This window comes from Gracilinanus agilis, chromosome 1 (assembly GCF_016433145.1).
Source record: "Gracilinanus agilis isolate LMUSP501 chromosome 1, AgileGrace, whole genome shotgun sequence".
Classification (NCBI taxonomy): Eukaryota; Metazoa; Chordata; class Mammalia; order Didelphimorphia; family Didelphidae; genus Gracilinanus; species Gracilinanus agilis.
The window spans coordinates 219,989,264-220,010,514 of NC_058130.1; the positions used below are offsets into that span (position 1 = coordinate 219,989,264).

A 21,251-nucleotide genomic window follows, 5' to 3' on the forward strand; every position below is an offset into this window, starting at 1 on the left:
AGCTTTTTGAGCTTGTTTGATGTTTCATTTCAAACTAATTTTTTCTTCTTCTCCTCCTTTCTTTTCTTTTTATTTTGGTGTAGTTCACCTGGAAATGAGAAACCACCTGAAGAAGAACATGGTACAGAACTTGTGGTTGGTAGCAACAGTTCAGCTTCCTTTGAACAACTAGAGAAAGTTACTTCAAGTCTTAGCTGCAAAATAAAGAATAACTTTCCACCCTCAGATCCTAATGTCATTGCTACCAAAGAAGAAATTCCTGAAAGTATTATAGCAAAAACAGAAGAGTCTATTCCTAATGTCATTAGTTATTGTAATGCTAACAAGAAAGCCATTGGAGATGATCAGTTTCCCAAACAGTGTGATCCTGGGAATTTCACAGATGAAAAGCTCCTATTACCCCAAGAAGTAAAGGGAACATTAAAGGAGAATTCACTGAACTCTGCACCAGTGGACACAGTGGAAAAATTGAGCCAAACTCCCTCAAATAATTTTGACACTGAATGTGATAGTAATAAACTCTTAGTATTTATTAGTACTGAAAAATGCAAAGAAACAAAGGACCTTTCTAAAAGTATAGACATGTCTGCTAATGAACTGTCTACCACTCAGTTAGATAAAATTGTAGAGAATCATTATTCAAGAGGGAGTACTGAACAAAGTAATAGTGAACGATGTGAAGAAAATAAAGTTAGACAAAAAGTTCAGAGTAATTCTCCAGTTAAGGAAAAAGGTGATAGCCCAAGAAAAGTGGACAGAGGGCATCACCATAACCGAAGAGATCATTCTTCCAGTGGAGAACGAACAAAGCAAAGCAGGAGCAAAACAGAGACCCATTATTACAAAAAAAGAGTCTCCTATAGCAAAGAGAGGACCAAAAAGGGCCGCCACAAATCAGAACACTGTAATGGAAGCAAATATAAACCTTTTCATAATGAAAACAGTAGCCCTGACAGTAGATCCTTAGGAAAACATAACCATTATCGGTCCAGAAGTAGAGGAAAATCTGATCAGGAAAGGGGTAGATATTATCATTCTAAAAGTGAACGATCTTGGAGTCGGGAGAAATATTATCCAGATGGAATGAGAAGATGGGACAAATATAGATATTATAGTGATTATTATCCTTATTCTTCAAGGGAGGGTAGAGAGTGGAAGCCATCTCACAGTGATCGGGAATATGACAAAGCAAGTCAGTACAATAGTAGATCACACAAGGACTATTATAAAAGCAAATGGGTTCATGAGCCAGCACCTAAAGAGAAAGAAAGGCATCACTTGAACAGTAATAAAGTAGACCTTTCCCATTGTTCATCTCTTCCTCAACATCCTGAAAAATATTCTCATGACAAAATTGCACTTGAAAACAGTTCAAATCTTTGTAGTCAATTTCATGAATATGAAATTGTGAAAATGAGGAAAAGGAAATATGATAGCATAGAAAATAGTGACAGTGACATAGAAAAGAAAATCCCCAAACCCTTGCAAAATGAGCCAGTAGAAGAGCAGAAAGTAAAGAAGCACAAAAAATCGAAAAAGAAAAAGAAATCCAAAGACAAACATAGAGCAAGAAGCTGCAAGTAAGTATGAGTTTTCTTTAAACAAAGTTTATTAATTCATTTGTGGCTGGTCATCTTCTTTTGACCTAATTTAACAAAGAGTGAAAGAATCTTACATTTAAATAAATTTGATAATTTTGTATATTTTTATGAAATCCCCCAAAATACAACTTTTAAACTATACAAAGCCAAATTTGATGATACAACTTCACAACTTATTTTTTATTTACTTTTTAAGCCTTTACCTTCCATCTTAGAATCAGTACTGTGTAGAGTGATAAGGGCTGGGCAATGGGGTTAAGTAACTTGCCCAGGGATACAGGAAGTATCTGAGGCCTGATTTAACTAAGACTTCCCATCTCCAAGCCTGGCTCTCAGTCCCCTGAGCCACCCAGGTGTCCCCAGTAACCTTATTTTTTCAAATGAAATTGCCATCTCATTTCAGAGAAAGCTACAATACCTTCTAGAATCCCACAGGCTCTTTAATTTAGTTGATTTTCTACAACTCCACTGGAAATAAATCTACAGGTTACTTTGAAAAATTTGAATTTTTGTTTATAGAAAATGGAATGATAGCTTTGAAGTCCTTATTCTTCACTGTGGGTATGTTAAGTAAACATTTTCTTTCCTAAGGGTGGGTTTTTTTTTAAAAAATTTTTATCCAAAATTATATATTGAGTAACATAGGAGAAAAGTCTTGAATCCTACTTTATTAGCAAATGCATACTTTTTTTTTAAGACTATGATGTGTTTTTGACATTTGTCTAGTGGTTCAAAGCTATGATCTGAGATGTCATTTGTTTCTTTGACTTTTTGTTTACCTTTTTTCTCTCTCGATTCAAGACTGATTCAAGATTCAAGTTGAGGAATGTGAAACTTTTGAAAAAATAGCTCAGTTTTCTACAGTTCTTGAAAGTGTAAAGTGTAAAGTGACCTTTTCATACATTTTGCTAAATGCATAAGTGAAAAAGTTGCTTTGTTTTTGACTTAGCCTTGCTTTTTTTTTTTTTTTAACCTTAACTGTCTGTTTCAGAATTGATCCTTAGGCAAAAGGAATAGTAAGGTAGAGGCTATTGGGTTTAAGTAACTTGCCCAGGGTCATATAGCTAAGAAGTATCTGAGGTCAGATATGAACCCTGGTTCTCCTGACTCCAGGCCTGGCATTCTATCCCCTGAGCCACTTAGCTGCCCTAGCATTAACTTTAAAACTTGAAATTTTATAAAGAGATAATCACAACAATGGCAGGCAGATGGCAGAGTGCAGTAGTATTAAAATAATGCTTTTGGACATACCTGAAGCTTTAGGCAAAGCAGCCTTCAGTGCTGTCTTCCTTGTTACTATTAGTTTCAAGAAAAAGCATCGAAATATTTGGTAGAATGGATTTTGTTAGGCATAGAACATAGTAACCAATGATGAAGAAAATCAGATTTTTTTGGTAGTTACATTTGGTGTACCTAGCAGACCGACTACCTTATATATCCCAGTTAACTCTCAAATTATCATTATAAAAGCACATTTAATGCAACCACAGAATTCAGCTAGTGTCCTCAATAAGGTTAACTTATTAACACTGTTAACACACCAGGCTCCTCTGGGGGTTTGTTTTTTGGTTGTTTTTTTTTTTTTTTTTTTTACTCTGACTTTTAATTCCTGCAGGCATCATCAGGATTTGGATCTTTCTGTAGCCAACTCCAAAGCTGACCTTCGCAAACACAAAAAGAAGAAGAAGAAAAAGAAGAAACATGCAAAAAAATCAGAGGACTATATTGAACATTCAGATCTTCATGTACTCAAAACTTCCTGCTCTGAGACTGATATCAAAACTTGGGAGAAAAAGGACAAATCTCCCATCAAAGATGGCTTGCCATCTGAGGACTACCAGAAATCTAATAAACTTTCTCATGAGGAAGATGATGATCACCCTGAGAAAACCAAACACTTAAGAATGGAAAGCCAGGATCATAAATGTCACCCAGCTGAGTATGGCCAGGGTAAGGGGAAACATTAGGAGTTAAGAATGAAGAATTTTATTTTAAATTAAAGTCTATAGCTGTTTAGGCAGTGCTCGTGTTAGGTATCTATATGACGATATTGAATAGGTCTAGAAAAACGAAATAGTTGCTTTTCATAATGTGGGCTAGTAGAAGGCTCTTCATCTTCTTCAGTCGTTCCTGTGCTTTCTTTAACAACTCCTGGTGCTATAGCAATAGTGATAAATGAATAACCATCAAAATAAAACAGTTCTTTGAAGTAACATTTCCTTAGATTATAACTTAGCTGTAAAAAGGAGCACATCATTATATTCGTGCCTATGTATAGCTGTCATGTGAGCATGTGTGTTTAACTAAGTCACTGGGGTGGGGGGGAGTGGGTAGAGAGGGGTAAGACAGAATGATTTGGCAATGCTATTGGCCTTTTAAAAATTGCTTTAAGCCTGTGGTCAGTGTTCTTGTATGTTTTTTTTTTTTTTCCTTCCTGGTTACTGGAACTACTATTGTACCTATTACTCTTTGGATTTTATATCTTTGGTAGATCACTGCTTTGGGGGTTTGAACCAAGAATTATAGCCTCAGGTTCCTTAAACTCTTACAGGTCTTATACCACACGATAGTGCCCATTGTCAGAATGGCCTACTTTATCTCACTGGCCTCTTTGCCACACCAGATTTGTTTTCTGTGGAAGAGAGTCTTCTTTTGTGATTTTTAACCTGTTTGTTGCTGAGTTGTACAATATAATATAGTTGCTGTGTATATGGTTTCTTTTCACTCCTAAACCACAAGCATTTATTGAAAATTCATGTGTAGCAAAACTTCAGCTATACAAAACCTTCAGGGACTGAATAATTGTCAATAAAAGATGTTTTCAGATAAGCCGAAGGCCAACCCCTTTAAAATACCAAAAATTTCCAAAATTTTAGCTCTCTTATGCAGGTTCATCTAAAGTAGAAGTTTTAACCTAGGGTCAATACGTAGATTTCAGGGGTCTGTAATCTTTGATAGAAAAAAAAATACATCTTTATTTTCACTAATCTCTAGCTGAAATTTATCATTTTCTTCATTTATGAGTTTTAAAAAATTATTCTAAGAAGGCAACTGGAGGCCTCATTAGATTGCCTTGGTGTCCGTAATACACAAAAAGGTGAAGAGCCCCTTTTCTGATATATATTGATTACATGCTACCTTGCCACCTTAAATGGCCTGGAATTAACAGTAGGAATTAGATCTGTGATTCAGTGGAGCAGAGAACTTCTCAATGTCAAAACTCAGGCCACCAAAGCTGGTTGGCACCTTCTCTGCAACATCCGGTTTTCAGTCACCTAGAGCCCTGGGATGTTAATGGGATTTGCTCAGGGCCTGTTAGAGGCAGAAATTGAACCTGGATCTTCCTGGTTTCAAAACCTGCTCTCTTATCAGTGCTGCCAAAACATAGTTACCAGTGTTTAAACCATTTTGTGATGACAGTGAACTATCATTAGGAACATCAATTAATTATAGTGTGGTGTGTACTCCAGTGATGCCACCAGGGCCTCTTGAGGTAGGTAGGGTTATTTGCTGCTCTATTAATGGACCCAGATTGCTGTGCTTTTTTATTTCCTGTATCTGCTTGTTATATTTTTTCCTTTTCTCCATGCTATTAGCTTCCACTTTTCGATATTGTCGATATGTCTACCTGTAACACCCACTTTATCCTTTTTTAAGTTGCTGCTTCTATTCTGTGGTGGCTTAGAAACCATATAATGAAGCTTGTTAGAATGATAGTATATGTAATTTGACAATAAATAGGCTCAAGTATGGGCGTGAGGTACCTCTCCATGACCAAGATGCATGAACTTTGTGATAACTATTTTGGCTGCTCAAAGGCTATTTTGCTTTCTTTCTGTTCTCAGCTGTGCCACAGATGGATTTGTTACTGTACTCTGTGCTTTGTGTGCCAGGAATCAGGGCTGGGCGACTGTTACAAAATCAATAGAAGACATATTTCTCTGTGCTCGAAGAGGATGACTAACAGTCTAGTTAGGAGGATTTGATCACTGAGTAATATAATGTAAAGGGTAGTAACAAAAAAACAAACCCGTTACATAGTTTACAGAGGACCAGGACATAATATACAGAAAATTCACTGTAACTTCTCCTGGGAAGATGCTTCCAGGGGATTATTGCAGAGATGTTTATGGAGAGCATATGGCAGATCAAAATCTCTAGCTGAAAAATGAAGGCTGAAGCAGATTTTTTTTCTTTTAAAAACAAACTTAATTGCTGAGTTTATATTAAAATGGAAAATGTTAGTGATCAGGGAACTCATTTGATTCCTTTCTTGCCTGCGATTTAGTATGCCACTATTAAACAGGAAACAGGGAGATGAGTTTGTTCATCTGCTTATCATGTCACTGACTTGAAGGAATTCTACACCAATGTAAAAATGTTCATGTTTCAGCTAAAGACCTCCCCTCTCATAAGGACTACAGTCAGAAGGTTTCCAGTAAACAGTTGGATGACAGTTCTACAAGTACAGATGAATCTAGATGGAAAGTATGTTGAAATACTAACAAAAATATTTTTGTTTCTTATTGAGTAGCATGGATCAGAGCATTTTAAAAGGAAAAATTTTGCATTTCTTGTAAGATGTTAATCTTATGTTATTCTTAATCTAATTACAACTGGTGATATGGTTTGTAGCCAAGAACATTAGGTAGAAACCCAGACTGACACCAGTGCGCCTTTTCTGGTCCTGTCCAGGCTAAGGAAGGGAATCTGGCCAACTTGGGCCTTGCAGTGACAAAGAGGCTTTTCTTTGTGCTGAGGAACGGACCTTCTCTTTCTTGCTATCTGCCTTTCAGGTTTTTTAAGCCCTTCATCCTGGCACGTGGACCATTTTTGTGCTTCTTTGAATCTTTCTCTGAGGACGTTAAATTGCTTCTGTGATGAATGACTTTTGACCTGGGATCTGTATTATTACAATTCATTGCAATTTGTTATTTGAAATGCATATTCTGTCCTTCATTTCTTCCATGGGGGCAATCAAATTTTGGTTTCAAACCCACTAAACCATCAAGAAAAGTTTTGATTTTTAGCCTTTGTGGATTTTTTGAAAGAGGAAATAAATGAATTGTTTTATAAAATAGATTACTAATTGTCAGTAACTACTTGTTTAAAGTCTTAAAGGGTCTGTTATTGCAGCTAGCATTAAGCTAGGTGATTGATTGAAAAATGTTATCACTGCACATAAATGTGTAACATGGGTGACTAAGTCTTCATAAAACCAAATTATAAAAATGTTTCCCACCCCCTACTTTTTCCTAGGTGAATGAAAACTCATCCTCAAAAGAAAAAATACACTAGTTACCGGTAAGCTGTTTTCATATTTGTATATGGCTATTTGTCTTGAAATGAACAAAAATAGAGCTATAATGAGGAAGGCAGTAGCTGCAGTTCTTGTGACTGAAGATAATAGGTAGCCCAGGTGGCGGCATTCATTTTATTCATTATTTCACTGTGTGGGCTCTTATACTCTTACTATGACCGAGGAAAAGGCAGATGATAAGGGTTGCCAAAAAATGAGGTCTGAGGGAGCTGCTTTTTAAACTAGGTATAACTATGGCAGAGAATTTTACCCAGAAAAAGGCAATGACTAGAAACTAGTTCATTTCCTTTTCTCCACTGAATTTTCAAGAATTGGACATTGGCAGTCACAGTGGAAAACTGTCCCTTAGAGAAGTGGATCACCCAGTAGACACACAGGCAGCATCCTTGTAAAAGCCTAATGCATCTAGGTTAGCACTTCTCAACCAGAGTCCAAGTTGTTGCAACCAACCAACCCCGCCTCCTCCCCCCCAACAGCTGTTAGATTTTCTAGAAGGCACTGGATGGCAGCAGAGCTCAGTTTTGTTTAGATCCTCAAGTCTGATTTTGATTTTAGTGTAGGGGGTGGGAAGGTGGTGGTACTTTTAATTTCCCATGATAGAGATTTCATAAATCAAAATTTAAACCATGAGCTAATGAGATGAGATGATATATAAAGGAGAAAAAAGGAATTTTACCCAAATCTGCCTGATGGTTAGGATGAGAGAAAAGAGATCTTTTGGAATTTAAGCACATGTTAAAATGAGATATTTGGGGGCCTTTTTTCTTCCGGAAGAAACATTAGTACTGTTAGAATTCTAGGCAGCTCATCAGTACTCATGACAGTGACCCACTTAGCAGTTAACATTTAGACTAAAAAAAGAAACATCTAAACCTAACTAGGAAATCAAATTTCAAACACTGATCCAGGAGAGATTTTTCAGATATTTTTTTAAGTGCCAAGATCTATAGACATTCATCTGTATGTATTACCTTTGGAGGCATTTGAAAGATGCCTCAAAATTTTTCACAACTCAGAGAAGCATATTAGATAGAAGACTGCATTTTGGCCTAGGTTCCCCTTCTGGCTTTTACTTATATGACCTTAGGGAAGTCTCTGAATCACATCAAAGCAAATTTTTAAAAAGATTGGCTAACTACCTACCAAATGTCAGGCATTGTGCTAAGTGCTGGGGACACTAAAAGAGGCCTCAAAGTTTACTTGTTTATAAAATGGGGATGATAAATACATGTAGCACTTCTTCTCCCCCAGGGCTAATGTATGAATAAAATCAGATTGTGTATAAATCACTTGGTAAACAAAACATTTACTGTTCCTGGGTCTGTGATGGGGGGGGGGGGGGACGAGTATAACAGGGAAGTGGTGATGTTCCCATCCCTTTATTGAAAAGGATGGCAGAGACTTGCCCATAGAGAGATTAAGAAGGGAGGCATGGACCTAGGGCCATTCAAGTCACCCATTTTCTTTGTCTAAAACGTAGGCTTGTGTTTCGTCATCACGGCTAAGAAGGGTGAATGAGGAAAGCTTCCTCCAAGTCTTTTGGGATCTTTCTGAATGAAAAACTACATGAATAAGTCATTAGTATTAAGAAGAGAGAGCTGATGCTAAGCCAACTAAGCTCTTTGTTTCTCAAACTTCCTGTCTTTGGAATGACTAACATCTACAGTATATCTTGTCTTTCAGATTCAGAGTGTTCAACTGAAGCCATCCCCAACACAGCTTAAATTATATTTATAAATATAGAAAATGATTAACTGTTCAAATCCATAAGTGGTGCTTCTTCAGTAAATACTGTACAGGATTTTACCATGGAAGAACTTTTTTTTAATTTTTACCTTGAGACTTTTTCTTAATTACCCTTAATCCAAATGGATGAAAACTTTCTACAACTGCTGACCGTTGTAAAATACCGTGTATATAATCACATTGAAAATAATGCCCTGGAATAGAACATCTCAAATGCTGCTTAATTACAGACTCAGGTTGATTACTTGTATTTCATGTAATGTTACTCCAAGTTAGACATCTGGTGCAAGACCAAGCCAGGAAACCATGGAATTATTTAAAAAGGAGGGGGGTGGGAGGGAAGTGGGAAGGGAAGAAAAGAAGAAAAAAACTGTGTGTATATTTAATTTAAAGACTTATTTAAAAATTCACAAGCTCTTACCTAGAATTTTGAGAGAGAGCTCTCTGTTTTCTGTGATGTCTGATACTAGAAACTAATTTGCTTCACATTTTAGTTGTATTCAAGATTTGAAGATGTATTTTATAGACAAGTTCTGTTTCTGAACTTTGTGGAAACACACCAATCAATTTACCAGTTATGATGAGCATTTACATTATGAATGTATAACCCAAACTTTATTTGTAAAGCCTACAGTATGTTTTTATTACATAACACTTTTTTATACAGTCACTTGTCTTGACTATACAATATTGGAGTCTGAGTTGTCAGTTTGGTCCCTTAAAGTTTCTAGTTACAGACAAATTCATACTGTGATTTTATTTTTAATATGGAAATGCTATCAAACTGTGATATACTTATAATTCACTGGTCCTGCATCAGGAGATGGAGTGGGGAAAACTGTATTTAATACAGTTTATATCTGAATAATCTGTATGGTTTATACAGTCTGTGTTGTTCAGAGATGTCTAAAGTTTGATCTTTGTTTTTTTAAAGATTATAAAAGCACTTGCCCCACTGTAAATATATAGCATGTAAAATTTATATAGTATATAAAATACAGCAAAGTCAAAACAGCTTGTTTGTGGTTTTTTTTTTTTTTAAAGCTCTGCTAGCTTTGCTTCTGCAAACTTCTCTTAACTCTTTCCTAGACTGCATTTTTTTTTTTAAACACTGCCCTCCCTCTAAGTATCAGTTTGGTACTTGCCCAGAGTCACACAGCTAGGAAGTATCTGAGGTCAGATTTGAAGTCAAACACCTCCCTCTCATCTCTAAGCCTGGCTTTCAATCCACTGAGCCACCTAGCTGCCCCCACATTAAGTTTTAAGTAAACAGGTGGCTGTGATACACTCAACTTGGATTCAGAGAAGAGGGGAAGAGGGGGGAGAAAAAAATATGTATAGTAACATTAAGCTAGTTTGCTCTATCAGGGCTAGACCTTCCATCCGAGAGAGATAGCAAAGGTAAAAGCAAGTAATGATCATGATCAAAGGGCTTTCCAGGGGACTTACCTGTTAAGTTTTCGATCAATCAAAAGAATCAAATCTTAAGACACTTGGGTTTAACAATACTTTTGACTTTTATTTTAAGTGGCACATATATAAGGTTTTTACAGCCATACAACAATCCTACCCATTTGACAGCAAAATATTATGAATCGATATAGAATGTTTCTTCATGCAGATTGTGGTTGTACACCGAGTAACAAACACTTCAAAATTCAATACATATCTGTACATTATTTACATATCAACTTTATATTTCATTGTAAATAGAAATGTTTTCCAAGAAAATATAAGAAACTGATAATTCACAAATTATAACTGTAGCTTCTGGTCTACAACAGACCTAACTTCTTCAGCAAGCATATCTATTTAGATATATGCATTTAGAACTTTTAAAATATGCATTGCTTTACATGAAGCATGAAATGCTGCTCCATCTATAAATAACTTCTATTTTGACCCAGTTTGGTACCACACACTTTAAACTGCTCAAAAAAGTTTGTGACCTTTGAGAAGAGCTGACTTGTCTAAGAGCTCGGTTACCTTGCACTGTCATCAGACCAGCTGAGCTGAAGAGAAAAGCTTTCTAAACTCTACTGTTCCCTGGGTTGAGATCTGTTTATAACCGTAGCCAAACTTGGCAAGGGCATGGGGACAGGGATGAGAAGTGCAACAGAAGCTGCTTATTACCTAGCATCGGGGTCCCCGGCGGTGTACACACTACCCCACCCTCATTGTCCCTGAAGGAAGTTTTCAGTCTTTGGCCAGGAGTGGGGCAGAATGCAAGCCCTGAAAGCAACTGGGAGAGGAGGAAGATTGATTCTTGGGATGGAGGGAACGGGGAAAATACTTCACTGCTTCCCTGCGCTCAGGTTAAAAAAAAAAATTAGTCATGACACCACCTCACAGGGGAAAAGGCTCAAGGGGTCTACAGCCAGAGCCTATAAGAGTTGCTCCAAGGGGTGGGGAGGGATGGGGTCCTCACCCTCCCGCCAAGAGTACCTTGTCTGGTCTAGAGTTTCAGCCATTTTCCCCCTGTAGATACTGAGGTGCCTTGCTCCTTGAGAAGCCTAATTTAATGGATGGCTTAGTGGAAATGTTGGCCTTATTTCCATTCCTGCTAATACTGTCACAACATTTAAAACAGAGCACCTTTGGTGGCAAATTAACAACTCAAGTACAACACAATCTTTTGGCCCACACTCTGAAAGGCAGGTGGGGTGAAGGAGAGAAATAAGCTAACTAACCACTGTTGATTTCTTGTTCTTTTCAGTGCAGAGAAGTCTGCTACTTTTTTGCTATCACAACATAATTTTAGTTATAGAAGTTACTCTAATTTCCCATGTAAACATCCACATCAGTAAAATTCTCTTATAAACTACTATGGCAAAAGAACATATGTACTTTCATAAGGCATTTCCTTCATGCTTCCCTTTTCCCAACATGGTTGTGAGGTCAAAACCAGAAAAGATACCTGCCCATGCCTGTGCCAAGGACTTATTTTAAAAATAGTTCTAAAAGTAAGAGAGAAAACATGGAAAATTAAGTGCTCATGGTTTTCAGGAAAATGAACCACTAAATCGACTGATGATCCTAGGCTGATTAGTGTTTCTAGAATCAATCTTCATTAGCAATATTTGGTTTTGTGTATTCCATGCGGCTCTCGCATGTGCACCGATGAGGGAGATCTGAGATGGGCACCACTTTGTCTTTCTGAAAATTTCAGTTTTGCTGTAGACATGGTACCATTTAAGAGGTCCACAAACCTGGAAACATCGATTTGACTAACAATAACAACGATGGTTTTAGACACCTTTGGATGCCATCATCTCTTTACCTTTTAATGGTCTAGATGAGTGCCTTCACACAATCATCAAGCCTTGCTGGCATCATCATAATCTAAATTACATAAGCAATTAATTCTACCATTTTGTGTTTAATAAAGGCCTAAAAAAGTGAAATTGAAATTTAAGTTTTCCCTGACTTAGACTTTGCAGGAGGAAGTAACAAAAACTACCTATGCCCTGTATCCTATGCCTATATAATATACCCTGTGCAGGTGAGACAATTTTAGCAAGTTTTCTGGTTGGAGAAGATAACCTGGTTTCTAATTTTCATTTGTGAAAGAGGAAATAACATCAAGAACAGTGTCATCATTGAAAATCAAATCAACATATTCATATTCCTAGAGGGACTATTCCTATGACTTCTATGGAGAATAATCCATCCTGCATCTAAACATGTGAAATCACTGAAATAGATTAAATTGGATTAGAAAAGAAATACCTATTAACCAGACCAACTCTAAATGTGGAGCCACTATAGCCTTGTAACTTTGTATCTCCTAGGCTTTGGTAGTTTTGATTTTCTTTGTGATTCCAGGCTGAAATATACCTGCTCTGCCTCTAATTTATTTCTGTGATTATCATCATCTGTGCTATTTTATGAGGTTGAGTATAAATTCTCTAAAAAAATTCTATACTAAGGAACTTCCAAAGTTTCATTAACGTAGCTGATGGATTTGTACTTTGAACTGTTTAAAAACAAACAAACCAACTTCAGTGCCATGCAATTGAGAAAAATCTAAAGTGTATGCATACTTTTAAGTTATGTATTTGCCCCACAGTTTGATTTGTCCCACCTATGATGGGACATTAAATATCTCAAAACATGCCTAAAGGTGTGTAGTAAGAGGAAAGAGGGCTCACAAATGATTTCTAGTTCCTTCTAGTAAGGAATTTGGTCATGTCCTTGCAAGGTCATGGAATAAAAGCAATACTCTGTGTCACCATGAGATTTTCTAGTGCAGATAGCAGAGAACACGTTCCCTCTGGCCAGTCAGATACATGTATGACATGTTTCTGTTTGGAGGATTTCCCTCTTTTGAGAATCAGCAATTACAGTAGCAACACCCCAGGGCATAAGTCCTTACCATTGATAAACTGTTTTTTAGAAAACACTTGTGGGGCAAAAAATGCCACATAAAAGTTTAAGGCACCTTCTCAGCTAAGGTTAGAAGGGAAAGGTTCCCTTTTCTGTCTCACCTCTACATTGTTTACTAATAGCTTTAATGTTTAATTAAAGCTGGGGCAAATTAAAGCCAAATAATTGTTTTGTGGTCTGAGAGATTTAGAGACTATTAAGGAAGACTTTTCTCCCATAAAATACTAAAAATTCTTTAAAAGATTCCTAGATACCTCTTCTGTGTTCCATACGCCCGGCCATCCCCACAGGAATCTAGTCCTTGTCCAATTAAGTATCTTGATAAAAGGATAATACTGCCTTTTACCTTATGCCTCCTCCAATTCTGTTATTCTATGGCAGCAGGAAGCATAGCCTTGACACCACCTCCACTGTCTACAGCTACCACTTCTCTGTTTTTTCCTTCTTTTCCAAAGCCCTTACCTTTGGGAGCTGCATATTTTCAGTGCACATTGTACTTGTGCCCAGGAGTTAAATTAAATTTATAGCTGCCATTCTAAAAATACTATTGTTAGAAAGTAAAAGTTTATTTCATTATAATTTCAGAATATAAAAAGGTATATAAAAGCTATATTCCTATATATCAGAGGAAAAAAAGTTCTAAATAAAAAAGTGGTGGCTTTTTTTTCTATCAAACAATTGAATTTGGAATGACTTGCGTTGCCGCTAATGGTTATGTGTTGTACATATGTGTTAGCATGAAGGTCTTCACTTAGAGAAAACAAGTTCTGGATTATACTGTATGTACACCAGTTCTGGTGGCTTGTTATACAAAGAATTCAGACTGGCTAAAAATCATAAGAACAATATTTCCTAATATTTCCCACCCTGGGCAATATGCTCAATAAGCAGGAAGGGGTAAATATTTCATGTCTATTGGCCTGATTATTTTCTCCAGGTTATTGAAAATCCAAAGCATATTCATAAGGCTTCCATGTCTTCTGGTTAGTTCATTCAATTCCCATACATTCCTCCTTGGGAAGTCGTCTGCAGTATTATGTTTAAAGTACTTGTCTCCTGGTTAGTAAGCTCTTGCAGGAAGTTTTCTGCATCATCTGTACTCCAACGGCAGAGGTGGGAATAAATGCCCTTTGATCAGTTTTTTTCCCTAGATTTTTTAAAAAAAATGTTACCTGCTTGTATGCTTGATTTCATACTCCCCTTAAAATGGAATTTGGGTGAATCACTGCTCAAATAGCAAAGTGTTATTTTTTATTGGCAATTCTTCTCTTCCTTGTTGCCAGCATATCATAAAAGGGATCCCTGCTGATACTTGCTCTGGTGAAGGGAAAGAGGAAAAATCTATCAGATCAGTGGTGGTTTAACAAAGTCCATTTACTTTTCCATTACAATAGGAGATTGACCTAGAAGAAAAACTCAAGTTTTTAAGAACTTGAACAGAAAAGAAACTTGAACAGACTTCTGAAGAAGTCTATGAATAAGCAGATCAATGCAGTTTAGATTTTAGGTGTTGAACGTGCTAACAATTGCTCTACTTCCCAGACCATACTTGCTAAAATACATGTCTGAAAATGGAGGAACAAAAATTTTCAGAAAATACTGTGGTTTTTATCTTAAGCCCATTACTCACTTGATTGATTTGATCCACTCTTCCTTCTCTTCTGGGGTTGGAGCAGATATTCTGTATACAACATGGTTGCCTTCTACCACTCTCCCATCAGCCTCTGTTTTACAGGCTTTTATGACCTGTCCTTTATGGCTTGGGTTATAAAGTTCGAAACAGTTCTGGAAAAAAGACAAGATAGCAGGAGAGAAAGATGTGTTCATAAAAACAGGAAGTGAATCCATTGATAACTTACTTCAAAGTTTATTACTAAAAGTCAAATTCTCAAAAGAGATATCTTACAGGTTTCCGGGGATCTTCTACTTCTCGGATGCTAAGGTTTTCCAAAGGGATAATTCCTCTGGGCTCTTTATCCTACAAGATATAAGAGCATTTTCTTACTCATTTGAAATTGCTAGTGATTATCAGATTCAAAGTGGAGTGTGATGGAAGGGATTACTGTTACTGTTGGAAAGAGAATTCAACAGCCTTCAAACCATACTCACTGTTGTGTATTCAAAATAATAGAGGCAATTATCTGTCAAAATGAACCACCGTCTCTTCCACGTTTTCACTCTCCCACCTATAAAAACATAGAATCAGCTAAGTCCAACCCACCATGCAAGTGGAACATTAGCTTATAAAACCAGTTTAGTGCTGGAACCTCATCAAGTGAATTTAGAGTTTTCACAAGTGTTACTGACCTTCAGAAATGCTATCAGCCTGAGATCACCTTCACCTATCTTAGTGGGCAGGAACAATGAACAGCCTAACAAGAGGAAGATGCTAAAAATAAAAGTTTGTCTCAGAGACTATGGTCTAATGTGGATTCTTCTCAAGTCTCAGCCACTGGTTTTCATTCCTCATTGCCCTGTTTGGGCTTGGGGTGGGTAATCCTTTACAATTATTTCTTTTTATCCTTTCCTTGGAAAAATCCCATCTTCATGATCTGGTTTCATTTTCTCACACCAAAATGACTGTAGAAGGATGTCACTGCCTGCTCATCTTGGATATATTTTTTAACTTATTAATAGTAGAATTGATGTTTTATATCAATTCTAAGACAGAACAGCAATAAGGGCTAGGTAATTTGGGGTTAAGTGACTTGCCCAGAGTCGCACAGCTTAGGTCTAAGGCCACATCTGAATCCAGGTCCTCCTGACTCCAGGCCTGGCGCTCTATCTACTGAGCCGCCTAACTGCTCCTTTTTATTTTTATTTTTTTGTTATATCAGGGTTGTTACTAAATATTCTAAGCAGAACTGGAATTGTTCATTAACAATTAACCCCTTAACTCAAAATGCAGACTGAGACCTTCCTTTTTGGACATGGCCAGTTTGTTTTGACTACACATGTTTGCAACAGGTTTTGTTTTTCTTTCTTTCTCAGTGAGGGCTGGGGAGAGAATGTGGACCTGAAAATAAAATTGAATAAATTTTAAAAATAATTATCCCCTTAACTGGAATTATCCGGCCTAGTAAATCATTTCTCTAAATCTTAGTATTTCTACAACTGGACACAATTTATCTGTTGATTTTGCTTATCCAGCTTTTAAAAAAAAATAAAAACATCTTTTATTCAACATTAAGCAAATATGGCCAAATGAGTTCCATTTCTTTTTTTGAAATAAATTTTTATCAATCTTTTATTTTTATGTCACCCTTATTTCTCCCAGTATTCCTTCTCCCTCTAAGAGAGCCATCCCATATAACAAATGATACTTGTTAAAGAAAAAAATCAGCAATACATCAAATAACTCTGACAACATATGCAAAGTTCCACACCCTCCCACATCTTCAAAAGAGTGGGGTAGGGGTGTCCCACCTTTCATCCCACTGCTTCTAACATGCATTTTTTTTTGACAGAAGGAATAGTTATTTAGAACCGGCAGTAACCTTTCAGTGGCTTAAGCCACAAATCATTGCATGGTGACTATGGCTTTAATGTATGAATCTGAGTTGGTGAGATTTATGGACAAGAAGCAAGCAGAAGCAAGTGTTGCAATGTTGAAACAGAGACAGGGGAGATGGAATGAAAGAGAAGATGCTGGCTGGGGGAAAAGGCTTGAAAGGAAGGACAAAGAGGTGGGAAGGCAAATGAGGACCTGGGCCTGGCTCTGCTCTTAGTCTCTGCACCATAAGCGCTGATTTGGTGGCTTGAGGTTGGCACCCTCATAAAAATGGAGTTTATTCTCCTGTGCTAGGACAGTCAATTAAGTGAGACAGAACTGGGTGGGCTTAATTGTGCAGTTCTACTACATAAAAGGCATCTGGGAAGGAAAGAGAGAGAAAAAGAAAAAAGTCTAAGGTTCTGGATGAGAAAAAATCACCTGTGATCCCTCCTTGCATTTCAGCCTGCACAAACCCTACATGAGCAACAACTCCAGCGACAGAGGGGGAAAGAAAAGTTTTCACTGATACTTCTAACCTGCCTTAAGTACTTACTGTCCAGATGGTCATATTTTTTCTACCTTGCCTTAAAAATCATCTATTACTTCCTCTTCTTTGATTGGGCAGGTCTGGTGTCCAGACAACAGCCAGTCACTATTTCATTCTCTGGTCCAATGACAGCTTATGTCTTATGGCTTCATGCCATAAGAGCCTGGGCTCTAGCCTAAAGCAGCGGTCTAAGGAAGGAGGAGGATTAGTGACCTGAATCCTATCTTAGCCTCCAACCTATTAGGAGCCTGGGAAAACGCCCTCCTCCCTCTGCCTTTTTTTCCCAACTCAGACATAAGAGTCCAGGAGCCTCCCATTAAGGACTAATGAGCTCAGGGCCCCTTGCAAAGCCAAATCTTGAATAAATGCAATGACAGTGTTGTATTCTGGGGCCTTTAGAATATCACACTCCAAGTTTTGTGCTCTCAGCACAAACTCTTTAAATCTGGCCTCTCTCATCCCAGATGGAAAGGGAGCAGAAGATAGCCTGGGTGGCACTTCAGAAGCACTCTTGTGCTCTCCAACTAAAGGGGGATGGAGGAAGGCTCGGTTTGCCCATAGCACATTCATGGAGAGAAGCTACTGATGTTCAAATGAGTTTAGTTCTAGGTAATTACCTCTAGGGCCTCAGGCCTTCAGGGGAGCTATTTCCATATGTCACTGTTACGGTACCTACAAAGGCTCCGGATTTATTTGCTTCTCACTGTGACTCCTGCTCCCAACCCTCCACATTTAGTGGTGGTTTGTGAGCCTATTCTCAGTTCTCCTTGAGGCAGCTGGTGGCTAGAATGCTGGATGGAGCTGATAGAGTGCTGGGCCTGGAATAAGGAAGACCTGAATTCAAAAGCAGCCTCAGACACCAAGTCACTGTGTAACCCTGGGAAAGTTACTTAACCTCAGTCTGCCTCTGTTTCCTCACCTGTAAAATGGAGATACTAACACCTACCTGCCAGTGCTATTGTGAAGCTCACATGATATAATAATAAAATGCTTAGCACAGTGCCCAGCACATATAAATGCCATGTAAATGCCAAACATTACTGTTTATTTTTATTGCTATTGTTATTTCTTCATCATCATCATCATCATCATCATCATCATCATCATCGCCTTGGAGCCACAACAGAAGGCAAAGAACCTCTGCTTGCTAATGCCCTTCTCTGGTTTCTTTATAAACAAAATGAGTGGTGGTGGCCACCTCTAGTCCCCTGCTGCTGGGGAGGCTGAGGCTGGTGGCTAACTTGAACTTGGGCATTCTGAGATGCTGTGCGCTAAAGCTGATCAGGTGTCTACACTGTCTGGCACCACACTGCAAGCCCCTAGGAGCAAGGGATGACTGGGCTGCCTAAAGAGTAGTGAAACAGCCCAAGGCAGAAACAGAGCCACCAATCAGTAGTGGAATTGGGCTCAAGACGGGGCTGTGGTACTTACAACCTGAGTAAGTCAGGGAGACCTAGTTTCAAACAGTGACAATCCAAAACACCAAAACAAAACAAATTCCAAATTTTCTTTTTAGAATTTTCCCTTCCACAATGACCCATCACATATCCACATCCCACACTGTTTTCTTGACTCCTTTTAGCTCCACTCAGACAAGCAGAAGTCTCCATATGTCTGTTTTGGTCACAATGAAATTCTTAAGCTTAGATAATATTAGACAATAGATTATTCATTTAATAGTGATTTTAGACTATCTAAACATGATGCAAAAGGACAATTTCTCCACAGATTTTCTCACATACCCTTGAAATGCAGTCATGTTTAAAACAAAAACAAAAAACCTTTGACACCTGCTTCATAATTCATTTTGACATCAAAATGAAATCAACTAATGTAACATCTGTGAAATAAGTGATTTCCTGCACATCTGACTATGCTTACAAAGAGAAATTTTTGGTTTTAGTTTCTCAAATCCCTTTGGAAGCCTTTGGCAAAATGCCTTCATGTGCGTCCATATTTTTATCTTCTTGTAATGGAAACTCTGAGAGCAAGAACTATGTCTTTCTATGTATGTTAAAGTATCCATTATTATGGAGATTTTTAAAAATAACAAGAGTCCACCAGCTATTTTCAGCTGAAAACTTGTCTTGTCACGGTGCCCTTAAGTAAAAAAACATCTTTCACTGATATATTTTTCATTGTTGCTATAGCCCTCGGGCAATCAAAACTAGACAGTCAGCAAGAGTTGGAATGGGAAGGAGCTTGCTTCAGTACTCGCATGGATCTGTGATCTTACCAGTATGGGTGTTGCCTTCACTGGTGTGGATTGCAACCCCTCCCTCTCATTCTGGGCAGGGCTTAGGTATATCTTTCCATAAATCTTCCACTGAAGGTTCACCCAATGTGCTAGATACCTTTGCTTGAGTCTTTTACTATCTTGTGTATAGGGGCTTCCATTCTTTTGCTACATTATCTGTCTCACTCCTTTTCTGGTCAACCATTTCCTTAGTAATGCTCCTCATGCCACTTCTTATGCACAAATCATCCCGGCCTACTTAAAACGACCACACGTTTCCATTACCCTTTGGATCACCTGCATTTATGGTTATTCTGAGCCCAGGTATCCCATGATTCATAGCCATATAGCCATATACACCAAGAGAATGTTGCCATTACAAAGGTAAGCTTTTGTGGCAGTGTTCAAGATAAAAATGTAGGATCATTGAAAGCACTGGGTAGATCCCAAATATCATCCATTCTAGTCTCCTCTACCTATTCAATTCCAGTCTTACATTACTGCCCAACAGCACCTGTCTAACACATATGCAGTGATGGACCAATTCAACTTCAAACTTCATGGTGTGGCTGGGGAACTAAACCCCTCAAAATTATGAGCTTTGTGGGAAAAGATGGCTCTGCTATATTCCCCTGGAAGAGCAGAGGCTGCTGCCAATCAGTAATGGGAGAGCCAGAAAAGATAATTTCCTAGAAAGGTCACATTAGCCACCTCTGTGCCCAGACACTGTCCTAGGCCCCGAAGATACAAAGCTAAAACAAAAAACAATCTTTGCACTCAAGAAATCTACATTCTACCAAAAAGCCATAGGATCCAAAGTTGCAAGGGACCTTTGAAGCCATCTAGCCCAACCCTTATTTTACACCAGGTGTAGAAAAGATGAGTGATTTCCCCCAGATCAATAGGTTGTAAGGAGCCAATGCCATTAAGTCTCCTTTTACTACTCTACTGAAAACCTGAGTTGATCCAGAGCAACAAAGCAAATCTTTTGGTATCATATTAAATTCCTAAAAACAGGACAGGATTCCTTGGTGTAACAGGCTCCTTAGGTCAGAAAACACACAAACACACACAACAAAAACCTTCTCCCATTCAGTTTTATAAAGGGCTTAACATTAGCACTAGCAATTGTCTAATCAATATGAAGCCAAAATAATGTTCCTCTGTCTGCATGGGTTGATTTGAGGCCATGCATTTAGTTAACAATGAAGTTGGCATTAGGTTGCAGGCCTCCTTTTCTCAATCTAGCCTCCTTCCCAAGGCCACGTTGCCTCTCCATCCTTCTACATGGAATGAGGTTCTTCAATTTCCAGATTAATTTTCCTAGTTCAGCAAATTATTTACAGCAAGTTATAAAAACTGTCTTTATGTCATTAGACATTATCATGTCATCCTAACACCCTAGAGAGAGATCACTGACAATAACACTGACCTGAAGATAATGCCCGATTACATGAAAATGAATAGATTTCCTTAAGTAGGTCCCAAATTAATTCTTAATATTTAAGTTACCTCTTTTCCTATGAACCATAGGATTTTTTGTTGTTGTTTAGTCTTTTTCAGGCATGTCTGACTTTTTGTGATTTGGGGTTTTCTTGTCCATCTGAAGTGGTTTGCCATTTCCTTCTTTAACTCATTTTACAGATAAGGAACCTGAGGCAAAGAGGGTTAAGTGATTGGCCCAGGGTCACATGGCTAGTTATCTGAGACCGGATTTGAACTCAGGTCTTCCTGATTCCAGGTCTGGCACTCTATCCACTATGCCACTTTAAGAGTCAGGATTTTTTTTTAAAGGTCCTAAAAATACAAAGCACCATTAAGTGCATTAGCCACTTTGGTTCCCAGCCATCTATGAAATTAAATAGACACTGAAGAAGAGTATTAGAACCTGTACTCTGTCTCAACAGTCTTACACTAGATTT

At 37.9% G+C, this 21,251-nt stretch overlaps 2 protein-coding genes across 3 annotated transcripts in view; one reads left to right on the top strand and one right to left on the bottom strand.

Annotated features, from left to right (window-relative positions):
• Nucleotides 1-9,679, top strand: part of USP42 (ubiquitin specific peptidase 42) — a 45,540-nt gene extending 35,861 nt beyond the window's left edge. The window contains exons 14-18 of one of the 2 annotated variants that reach the window (XM_044660188.1): nt 84-1,580; nt 3,217-3,551; nt 5,995-6,089; nt 6,861-6,905; nt 8,605-9,679. In XM_044660188.1, the coding sequence (XP_044516123.1) occupies nt 84-1,580; nt 3,217-3,551; nt 5,995-6,089; nt 6,861-6,899 (1,966 nt within the window). In that variant the 3' untranslated portion in view covers nt 6,900-6,905; nt 8,605-9,679. The remainder of the gene's footprint in view (nt 1-83; nt 1,581-3,216; nt 3,552-5,994; nt 6,090-6,860; nt 6,906-8,604) is intronic. The other variant, XM_044660194.1, reaches the window with a different exon arrangement.
• A 4,038-nt stretch (nt 9,680-13,717) lies between these two features.
• Nucleotides 13,718-21,251, bottom strand: part of CYTH3 (cytohesin 3) — a 35,764-nt gene continuing 28,230 nt past the window's right edge. Inside the window, exons 10-13 of the mRNA XM_044657446.1 lie at nt 15,163-15,239; nt 14,960-15,031; nt 14,684-14,838; nt 13,718-14,370 (exon numbers count right to left, since the gene is read on the bottom strand). Of these exons, the coding sequence (XP_044513381.1) occupies nt 14,298-14,370; nt 14,684-14,838; nt 14,960-15,031; nt 15,163-15,239 (377 nt within the window). The 3' untranslated portion in view covers nt 13,718-14,297. The remainder of the gene's footprint in view (nt 14,371-14,683; nt 14,839-14,959; nt 15,032-15,162; nt 15,240-21,251) is intronic.